General features: G+C 35.5%; 1 protein-coding gene across 1 annotated transcript in view; it reads left to right on the plus strand.

Moving 5' to 3' along the window:
- The window catches only part of LOC106871622 (protein scribble homolog), a 698,511-nt gene that overhangs the window by 637,409 nt on the left and 48,707 nt on the right, over positions 1-12,395 (plus strand). The window contains exon 37 of the mRNA XM_052966764.1: positions 7,286-7,373. Coding sequence (XP_052822724.1) covers positions 7,286-7,373 — 88 coding nt within the window. The remainder of the gene's footprint in view (positions 1-7,285; positions 7,374-12,395) is intronic.

Raw genomic sequence — 12,395 nt, forward strand, 5'->3', positions numbered from 1 at the left:
AATACATACATATAAATTTGACATGGGCGATTCTTTCTTGTCTTGGGATTCATGGTCAAACGGCTGGGTGGAATTGCGTGAATAATTCCACAGATGTGTAGAATGATCTGGTGATGAGGCTGGGCTTTGTATTTTTTTCATAGCTCCCATGTTTACTGAGATAATCTACTATAATAATACCCTTGTGTTTATCAATGAGAAAGGAAGGGGTAATAGATGAATAAGGAAGGAAGGGGTGATGTCATGCTTGGTAGTAGGATAATGAAAACTGTGCACTGAAAAAATAAATCAAACAGCGTTTCAACTCTGTGTGAATATATATTTAAAAGTGGGGTATGTTAATGTGTGTGTTTGTGTGTGCGTGTGCATGCGCAATGGAAGTGAGATGGTTCATCTTTGTTCACTTAGTATTTGGGTTTATTTTTGGATTTGGTTGAATCTTCGTTTTTTTTTTTTTTCTTGATCAGTTATTTTTCACTTTTTGACAGAAAAAAGTCATTCTAAAATTGTTTTTTAACATAAGTGTGCCCAAACAAGTCAAATGCTTACACAGAGCAGGTTTTATAGCCACATCATCAAAACCGACCAGGTGAAACTGGGCTTAGCTGCTAGTATATATATATGCATGCTTCTGATATTTATGCATGCGGATGTGACAGATATATACTAGTGTAGTTGCAACAGCATTGCTGGGGAGGAGGATAAACAAGCATTGGACTGAGGTTTGATGATATAGGGGAAGGGAAAAGAGAAGTATATATAGGTGCAGGCATGGCTGTGTGGTAAGAAGCTTGCTTGACAACCGATGTTGATGTGTTTACGTCCCCATAACTTAGCAGTTTGACAAAAGAGACTGATAGAATAAGTACCAGGCTTACGAAGAATAAGTCCAGAGGTCAATTTCTTCAACTAAAAGGCAGTGCTCCAGCATGGCCACAGTCAAATGACTGAAACAAGTAAAAGAATAAAATAATATACATAGGTGTGTGTGTTTGTGTGTGCACATAAGTATGTGCATTCTTGCATTTGTGTATAAGTGTATGAGTGCACATATGTTTGTCTGGAAGAACGTGTGTTTTTGTTTGGTGTGTGTATGTACATTTATATGCATGCTTTTGATATTTATGTATGTGGGTGTTATAAATGTTTACTTGTGTAGTTGCAACAATTTTGCTAGGAGGTGGGATAGGCATGGGACTGAGATTTGCTGGTGTGGGGAGAAGAGGAAAGTATATGTACATAGATGTATGTGTGTATGTGTATAAGTATGTACATATGTATAGGTGTGTGTTTGTACGTATATGTTTATGGGGCGAATGTGGGGGGATATAGGAGATGCATAAGGTTGTGGGGATGCATAGGCACTGGTGGTTAAGAACTCTGTTCTTGGGACAGTCAGTGTTAAGGTGGTACTTCCTAAATCCACACCCCAGCAATGCTATTGCAACTACACTAGCATACATCTGTCACACCTCCACACATAAATACTAAAAGTATGAATGTATATGTACATGCACATGCACACATATATGTTCTTCCTGACAAACACATATGCACTCATATGTTTATACACAAATGCAAGAATGTACTTACTTACACACATGCACACTCATACGTACATCTATGTATGCATAATTTTTCTCTCTTCCCTCCCCCAAAAGCATTCAAACTTTGGGCCTCATGGATGCAATGATTAGTTACTGAGACCTTTGGTGATGTGCTGTGCTTAGGAAGACTCGTCAAACCAAGTGAAATCATAGTCATGGCTGATGCTGGAGTCACGTAACTGGCACCCATGCCAGTAGCACATAAAAAGCACCTTTTGAGTGTTGGGCCTCATTGAGGCAAAGTGGCCAATGCTGGTGGCAAGTGAAAAGCTCCTTTCAAGCATTGGGCCTCACAGAGGCAATGACGAATGACTGAGACCTTTGACATTATGTTGCGCTTGAGAAGAAGACCTATCAAGCCAAGTAAAATCACAATCGTGGTAGATATTGGTGTCACGCAAATGGCATCTGTGCCAGTGGCATGTAAAAGCACCCATTACACTCTCGGAGTGGTTGGTGTTAGGAAGGGCATCCAGCCATAGAAACAATGCTGAATCAGACTGGAGTCTGGTGCAGCTTTCCAGCTTTCCAGCTTGGTTAAAGAGTTCAACCCATGCCAGCATGGACAATGGAGGTTAATATATAGTGTAAGACCCAGTCACGAAAACAAAAAAGAGCAGTCTACTAGGTGTAAAAAAAATGTATAGAAAACAAATATGAAAACAAAAATTTGCACAAACGAACGGGGTGGGGTGGAGAGAGGACTTTTGGAAAATTCACAAGATCCGATTTTTCCTCATAACTTTCAGGAAAATGGATACATATTAATGAAATTTTACAGAAATCTTTGAGAAAGAAAGCCAGGATTGGATAGACAATATGAAAATGTGTCTAGTTTTAAGAAAACTAGGGACAGCAGAGCATGAGAAGAATAGTAACTTCATATTGTCAGAAAAAGCATCCAACAAATTTCCCTGACAGTCAACATTTTGTGCAAAATGTTTCATGAAAGGAGCTCACTGTTTAATACTAGATGGAAATGTTTAAACATAGAAAAGAGTGTGAAGATGAAGACTTTCTACTTACAAAGGCATAGTCAACAAAGAATGTGAGATTTAGGCTAAATATGCTTACTCCACATTCTTTCGAGTGTTTAATTTTTGCACAAGGATTGATAGATAGAAGGGATGCAGAAATTCAAACAGATGAATATCAAAACTGGAAATGATAGGATTTGACAGTGCAGAAACTGTTGGAAGAGTGTGACAGGATATTAAAATTAAAGCATGACATGGAAGAAATTCAACAGAAAGAGTGTCCAGTGCAAAAAAGTCAGAAGACTAATAGTGTTGCAGGAAAAACAGAAATGATATCAGGATGTAGACCCATGTATGGTATGTGGTGGGATGCACCTGCAAAAACAATTGTCTGTATAAAAAAAGCAAAGTGTTTCACTGTGGGTTTACAGGCCATATGAAATCACACTGCAAAACTAGTAAATAGTTTGTCAGCAGGAAAAGTTGTGACTTCAACAGAAAATTTGAGAATGTAAAAATTGAAAACACTAGTGTCAGAATGCACTTAGACACAGGAAGTGATATCTCAATCATAAATGAGAAAACATGGGAACAAATGGGTAAACCAAAATTATGTAGTTCAAACAAAATAGCATACAATGTTACAGGAAGGAAATTACATATCACAGGTGAACGTATTTGCAATATAATGTTCAAAGGTCGAACCCAAACAGTGAATGTTTATGTGTTGAAAAAATCCATGAATTTATTTGGCACCAAATGTATGGATAGATTTAATTCATAGATACCCCCATAAGTGCTTTGTGCAATAGCGTAAACAGAGCAGTGAAACGATCGAAGAAGATCAATGAACTGAAACAAAAAAAGTGATATAGAACAATGTATGTGAACTACCAGTAACTTTGGAAGAAATAAAAAAGGTGAGAAATGACAAATTTAGCAATAAGACAAAAAGAAAACTGGTTGACAAAGAAGATAAAGAAAGGTCTGATGCAAAGAACCACCAAGATGTGAATGTGTACTCTATATGTGATGGTGTACTTATGTATGCTCAGAGGGTAGTCATACCATAAACATTACAGAAGAGAATGCTAAAAAGACTTCCATCCCAGGCATCCCTAGGATGAAAGTGTTGATGCGAAGTTTTGTATACTGGCCAAGCATGGACAAGGAAGTTGAAAACCTGGTAAAAGGCTGCAAAGGATGTGTGCTGGCAGCAAAACTACCTACTACAATATGTGAACCTTGGCTGGAAGTGAAAATACCATGGTCCCGATTGCATATCAATTTTGCTGGCCCAGTAAATGGATATTATTACTTAATAGTAGCAGACAGGTACGTAAAATGGCCTGAGGTCGCATGGTGTAAATGACCAACCTCATATATGATAATAAACTTCTTACACAAGCTGTTCACAAGATTTGGTGTACTGGATATAATTGTCTCTGATAATGGAACACAGTTTGTATCTCGTGAGTTTAAAAGATTCTATGAGATGTTCACGTTAGAACATAAAACTATAACACCATGTCATCCTAGATTGAATGGAAGGGCTGAATGGTTCGTGGACACTTTTAAGAGAGCTTTAAAGAAAGCTGACAAAACTCCGAACCCAAATGCACCAGAAGGAAGTTCACCAGCAGAATTAATGTTTGCCAGAAAGGTGAAGTCAGTATTCAATAAACTGCTACCAGTGAAGAAAAAAATACGTACTAGTAAAGACATGCCAAATTTCTTTAGAATTGGTGATAAGGTATATGCCCGTTTAAAATTTGTTTATGAACATAAAAATAAATCTGATACATTCTGGGAAAAGGTTCTATGGACAGACAAGTTGAAAATTGAATTGTTTGGACGAAATTCGCGTAGCCATGTTTGGAGGAAAGATGGTACCACCTATTCGCCAAAAAACACAATTCCTACTGTAAAGTTTGGAGGTGGCAACATCATGATGTGGTGTGTGTTTCTCTGCAAATGGCACTGGCAATTTACATGTGATAGATGGTAGAATGAATGCAGAGATGTACCAAAATATTTTGAACAATAATTTATGGGACCCTGTAGAAAAGCTCCAGCTTTGTGAAGGGTGGGTTTTACAACAGGATAACGACCCTACCAAAAAATGGATTGTCGATCACAATATAAAATTATTAGAATGGCCAAGCCAGGTCCTGAGTTGAACCCCATTGAAAATTTGTGGTGTTATTTGAAAATTAAAGTTCATTCAAGAGCCCCGACATGAAGAAAATTTGTCAAGAAGACTGGGAAAAAATTCCTAAAGAAACATGTGAGTCATTGATTAAGAACTACAAGAAAAGATTGGTTGAAATGGAACTGAATAATGGTTATGCTACGAAGTACTTAATCAGAATTATTGGTTATTTATGTTCTGTGCGAATACTTTTTTCACCCCTAAATATTTCTAATTGAATATAAATTACTTAGTTACTATAATTTATTAGTTAGTTTCTTTTGCATATTCTTAGTTTATGCATGTGTATGCAAATATAGTATTGGTATATCCCATTTATGTTCATTAGAAATTAAGTAAATAAAGAATTTTGCCATGTACGAATATTTATTTCCCCCTACTGTATTGGAATGACAAGTAATACTTTCAAAGAAAGCTCTATGCAGCATTTGGCTTCATTCAGAGGGAAAAACAAAAACAAAAAACACATACATAACATCCCTATCCGATATGATATGGACACTGAAAGAGAGGAACATGTGCGATCTCCAGGTAACATTATCTCTAAGGCCAACAAATATAAGGGATAGGGTAGCAAATGTGAGCTTTGTATCACTGGAAAAATTAAACATTATTACATCAAAAGCATTTTTAATATTCAGAATGAAATCTTCTCCCCTTACATGCAAAAGCAAAATTTCAAGCAGACACACCTACTTTGTCACTGCCCCATCCAAAACCTGGATAGATTTCTTTTTCTGAACAGCAATTATATACATTACATGAACTTTATGCATAAAAGGCACATGCCCCCATAAACTTTTGCTGAGCTCCCCATCACACAAATATATGGGCATTACACATATCCATGATATCATATGATATACCCAAACTTATGAACCAACAACCCCATGAACCAAGTCTGATATCAATTATTTAAGAAATATGTGAAACTCCACAATTATGGGTACACATCCAAACACAAACAAATTACATAAAGCAAATGCAGAGATGTGTGTGAGTGTGTGCATTTTGTATGTATATGTGTGTGTGTGTGTGTATGTATATATATATATATATATATATATATATATATATATAAGAGCAGTGAAGCTGGTATCTCAGGGGGCTGGGACTAAATGGAACCCCACCTAAGAGGAAGGTCACATGGACTGACCTGTAGAGACTGGAACCTTTCCACATCTCCTCCCTCCTGCAGGTGATGTATGATATACTCCCAATGCCAACAAACCTGCACAGATGGGGTTTGAGGGGAAAATAGTTATGTAGACTTTGTGGTGAAAGTGGCATGCTGGCACACATCTTGTCAGGATGCAGAATAGCACTTTCTCAAGGAGGATACAAGTGGTTCTATGGCAGAGTGCTTGCAACACTCTCTCACACCCTGGAGCAGGAAAAGCCCAAGAAACATCATCACCAGAGGAAAACAACAGCAGCAATAAAGTTCATGAAAGAGAGAGAGAGAGACTAGTAAAGTCAGCAAAAACAACACATAGCTTGCTGCATGGATTCCAATCATGGAATATGAAAGTGGACCCAGGGGAGAGACTGCAGTTACCCCAGGTTGTCCATACAACCCTGAGGCTAGATGTGGTTCTGAGGTCTGAAAAGACCAAGAAAATTATTTTAATTGAGCTCACAGTCCTATGGGAAGAGGGGTGTGATGAGGCCCATGAATGAAAGTGTGCCAAATATGAGAGCCTTCTGCAGGATTGGAGGGAGAAGGGATGGCAGGTATGACTTTCTTCTATCAAGGTTGGCTGTAAAGGGTTCCCTGCCCAGTCAATATGGAGGATGCTTGCAGCCATTGGAATGAGAGGAAAGGAGTGAAGGGTTGGTGTGTGTAGGATGGGAGAGGCAGCTGAAAGAGTCTCTTGTTGGCTTTGGAACAAGAGAGAGGAGTTAAGCTGGAAGCTAAGAAGAGATGAGGAGCAGTGATTTGGCCACCTCTACTGACCCATCAATGAGAGGGTGTTTACAGTTCAAGGTCGAGACATCTGATGACATCAGTTTCTCCTGGCCAACGCTCCATTCACTTTGGTGAGTGGAAAAAACACTCTTAACACACACACACACACACACACATATGTATGTATGTATGTGTGTATATATGTATAAATATATATGTACATCCATGTGTGTGTGTGATACACATATGCAAACACGTGTGTGCATATGTGTATGGCATCACATGATTCACAGGATGAATATATTTCTGTGATGGGGAGCTCTGCTGTGCAAATACCTGCTCAGTGATAAACTGCCAATAGCTATTCATTGTCAAGCAGCTATAAAATCACTGCTTCTTGTTTTAGTTACAGTTCAAGCTAGAGTTTTAGGTAGTAAGTCAACTTGATCACTTATTGTATATACCTATTGCATTATACCATTAAACAGAATATTACCTGAACTATATATATATATATACACACACACATTATTCTTGTTGCAATTGTTATAACACCTTTTAAAAAATTCTAATTTGGTAGAACAAAAAGCTTCCAATATGTCACATGAGGAACTTCTGGAATATATGTCACCTTACCAAGAGACAGAATATAATCAAGTTCTTGCTAGGTAAGACCTTATTTTTAATGAATCACTATTTAACATTTCTAACTTTAAACCCTTTTTTAAAGGTTTTGTAATTTTATTTTGAATTTTCATTTAGAAAACCTATAGTTTCTCTGTATTTTGGCATTAAAATTTTAAGGCTATCAGTAAAAGGTACTATTGTATATTTCTATTATTGACATTCTTCAAGGACCAAAAGAAGATAAATTCACCCTGTTTTTAGTAAGTATCATAAGATGTTCTTCCATACTGTTAGCAATAAAACTTTGTATAATGGACAAGTGTTTCGTTTACTGATCTCAAATCCTTCCATGAGAACACAAAAGTAATCCACCATCTTCAAGATGATGTCTTCTATGACATCTCAGTAAATCAATGGATTAAGGGATGTTAATTTATGTATCAGTGAGGAAGATAGTCTTTCCTAATTATGGCCTTCAAAGCTATTGGAAGAAGAGATCCCTTACTTGAAAGCCAGTTAAGGTGTAATGTCAGAAAGAGCATCCAACTGTAAAGCATGGCCCTCAATAACATTCATCTAACCCATGCTATTATGGCAAAACGAATATATACTGAAATACAAAATACGAAACAAACACTATATTGAAATAGTTCTACTGATACTGGAGATTATCCTTAGCATTAATTGATAAGTCATAATTCTCTATAGTTCTGCTGAGTGAGTGATAATGTATATTCTTCGTGTAACACAAGTTGATACCAATTCAATTCCTGCCTGAGCCATTACATTTGACTCACACCTTATACTTGTGATTTTCAAACTCATTCAATAGTATGGTGTCCCAAAAACTCCATAAGAGTCACACAAAATTTTTAGATGTTCCCTTCCAATGAGTGGTGTTTTGTCACCTTTTATTATCCCCAATCATTTTCAAAGCTAAATTCTTGTCAGTTTACCTTTTGTTTTCTTACCCTTAAATTGCATGAACCAGAAATGAACACATGGTTAATATGTTCTCTATTTTTTGCTTTTCCTTCTCTTTTCCACTACAGCCTTGATCTTAGGTATTTATTCAGCATGTTATATTTTAATAAATGCATTTGCAAAAATTCTAAAAAGATGAAAATATACCTAATTTTAAGTATTCTGTTTTGTTTTGTTTTCCGTTTCAAATTTTATTTGCATCTTTGTCTTATGTTTCTTATTTCATTTTACTGAATTTCTTCAATTTCATATGTTTATTGTCAGTGGCATGTCACTAGACTCAGTGTTGTTCATAATTAGTTGATTTGGAAATGATTTTACAATAGACATCATTAGCAATGTTTTTGTTATTATTAGAATTGTCTCTCCTGAAATTTCTGACTTTGTGTCAATGTTAGAAATCAATATTAAAAGCATCTTACAAAATATTTCACAGTGTTAAGGGCACTACTGGCAAACACAGGTCTTATTTAATTGTCATCAAACTTAACTATGGAAAGATATCAAAAATATAATCATTAATGCAAATATTTCTATCATGAATTAAATAACTATTAGTCATGGAGTTAGATACTATTTAGGAATTTAAAATGTTTTAAAATTTTGTGAAATGCATCACCAGCAGTTTGACCAAACAATTCATCACTATCTGTATATATGTCAGTATTGAAAGAATGAAAGTGTTTAAAGAGCAGTTATATCTTTGCTAATGTTAATGAAAGTAAATTAATGGGACTCATATTTTCCTGTAGTACCATATTAATAATGGCCCTTTATGTTCTAAATTCAAATTCTATCCTGGTTAACTTTACTTTTCAACCTTCTAAAGTCAATAAAGTACAGTTAAGTACTTGAGTTGGTTTAATTATATATACTCTCTCCTAAAACCTGTGTGTAGCCTTATGCTAATGTTAAAAATCATTATTATTATTGTAACTAGGTTGTTGCCTGTTCCTATGCTGCCAGTAAAAATTGTTCAAAGTGAAAGTTTTTTTTAAAGTTTGTATTGTCTATAAGTTGAAAGACACAGAAACACACATGCACATAAACGCACAAACAAACAACCAAATAAAATTACTATATATATATATATATATATATATAGTCTTTTTTAAAGTGTGTTTCACTGTGTTGACTGACTTGCACTTAAAATGACCACGTTTTTAGTCAAAAGTTGTTAGCTACTAAGATGACATACACATACACTCTCTATCTCTCTCACTGCATTTCTCACTCAACAACTTTTTCTTCTCTCTTTCTTCTATTCAAAGTGAAAGTTTTTTTAAAGTCTTTATTGCATTGACACAGAAATACCCAAACACAAAAAACAAATAAAAACTGTATATATATATATATATATATATATATGAATGTGAGTTTGAAGGGATATATTATCCAGGCAGATACTATGGTGGCTCTCAGTTATGTTCCAGGTTACGGCTAATCACATCAATCAGTATTTAGCATCTATGACTACTATTAGTTGTCAGTCACTCTGTAAATTCCTCTGATGGGTAATTCTGTGTTTGCTTCACTGGGTGGTAATATTGCCTGGAGTATATATTAGCAATAATTATAACAATATAGAACATGGAGTCTTGTTCATCCTCAAAATTTATTTCCTCTTATTTTACAACTTTATTCAACATATTTTTATGATCTTTATGACCTACACATGTTTCCACTGCACAGATTACAGGCAGTTGCAGAAGCAACCTGGCACGATTTTTGGTGCAGCTTCTTTAGGGTCTATCCATTTGGCTAGTTTCAAAACTATATATATATACACATATAGTCTTTTTTGAAGTATGTTGTGTTGACAGACTTGCACTTAAAATTCTTGTTTTTTAAATCAAAACATGTAAATTACTATGGTGACAACACTACCTACCTATCTAGCTAGCTTTCACACACCCCTCTCACTCACACTATTTCTCTCTGAACAACTTTTTCTCTTCCTCTTCTAAAAATACATTGTGATGTATATTTTGATTCCTCCTCCTCCTCTTTCCATCCCTTTAATAGACATTGTGATTGACAGACAGATGAAAATCCACTTCTCTTTTATTATATAAAATTAGTTTAATGATTATTGTGTAGAAGAAGGTATAGAGCATGAAACTGTTTTATTTACACTTCTAAGATCATTGAGAAAAATACAAGCTCATGCCATTCTCAAATAAATTTATTGCCTTGTACTCTATACTGGAATTGTTATTGGATTGGCAAAATTGTTAGAGCATTAGAAAATGTAGTATTGCAGTATTTCTTCCAAGTTTTTACATTCTGTGTTCAAATCCTGCCAAGATCAACTTTGCTTTTCATTCCTTCAGAGTCAGTAAAATGAAGTATCAGTTAAATACTGTAGTAGAAGGATTCAAGTAACCTCCTCCTTTCAAAACTGTTGGCTTTGTGCTTAAGTCAGAAACAATATGGTGGCAAACTGGCAGAATCATTAGATCATTGGTAAAAGTGACCCATGATATTTGTTCCAGCCCTTTATGCTCTGAGTTCAAGTCCTACCAGTGTCAACATTGCTTTTCATCCCTCTGAGTCAATAAATACAGTATCAGTCAAGTACTGGGGTTGATGTTGTCTATTATTTCCCCCCTCTCAAAATTACTGGCCTTGTGCTGAAATCAGAAGCTATTAAAGGTGGTGAATTGACAGAATCATCAGAGCACCAAATAAAATGCTTTGTGGTAATTCTTCTGGCATTAACATTGTGTTCAAATCTCATTGCAGTCAACTTTACACCTTTCATCTCCTCAGGGTTAATCAAGTACCAGTCTAGAACTGGATTTGATATCAATTACTCTCACCTCAAAATTTCTATGCGCCTAAATAGAAACTATCATTGTTGTTGTTTTTCTTCTTTCAATTTGTTTCCATTTCTTGCCAAGTATCTCCTTGACACCTAGGGCAAAGAAACCCACTGAATACATTGACAGGCCATTGAAATAAACATGCCAGATTGTTTGTTTACAAAGCTAAATTAAATTATGTAGAAAAAATTATTCGCTTGGATGATAATCATTTTCACAGTGACAATGCTCTTTGCAATACATGTGACATACCAGTTAAAACAATCTTTTGCACTTCTTGCAAGGATGATAAGCCAGAGATCATTCTCAAATTATTATTATTATTATTTCTTATACACACAACAGATTAGAATGTTGGAAAAGAAAACTTCTTAACATCGGGTTACAACAAATAACCTTAGATGTCAAGAACTCTCCTGAGTATTCTAGCTGTCCCTAATAACACTGTTTTCTGGGGCTGTACTAAACTAGGTTTTATGTCTATTTTATCTATCCATCTGTTCAAATCTTTAGGGACAGTTCCTAGTGTATAGGATACATTTTGCCCACACTTTCCATAGTCCCTGTAACTCAATAGCTTGGTACTGGTACTTTGGTTCTCTCAGTACCTCTCATATTGACTTTCTCATCATTTGGAACTGTAAAATCAATTATCTTGTACTTTCTATTCTCTTTATCTACTACTACTAAATCTACTAAGTTCCTTTGAATGTGTAAACAAATCTTTCCACCTGCCCATTTGACCTCAGGTGGTAGGGTAGGGTAAAGATTGCTTTATGGCATGTATTTTGCAGAAATTTCTTAATTCATATTCTGTGAATTGTGTTCCATTATCTGGAACTAATGTGTCTGGAACACCGTATTGAGCAAATAACTCAAGTAGGAAGTTTATTGTTGTCTTTACTGTGGGTTTATTATGTCTGCATACCTCTGGCCACTTTGTATAGCTATCCACAATGATTAGATAGTATGCACCATTCACTGGTCCAGTATGGTCAATATGTATCCTAGACCATGGGCTTTCAGTCTTTGTACATAGACCTAGTTTGTCTGAGAGTACTTGCAGAAACATTCTTTTTAATTTTCTCTTTAACTCTTCAGACAGATTATTTTTAGAAGGACAACCATTTACATTTTTATAATAGAGATTTATGAGGAGGTCCCATAAATTTTTAATGACAAAGACTTTTGCCTTGCATGTTTTCCCTCAAAATGTGACAGGAGTGGCTGTGTGGTAAGTAGCTTGCTTACCAA

The sequence above is a fragment of the Octopus bimaculoides genome, chromosome 3 (genome assembly GCF_001194135.2).
Source record: "Octopus bimaculoides isolate UCB-OBI-ISO-001 chromosome 3, ASM119413v2, whole genome shotgun sequence".
NCBI classification, from domain to species: Eukaryota; Metazoa; Mollusca; class Cephalopoda; order Octopoda; family Octopodidae; genus Octopus; species Octopus bimaculoides.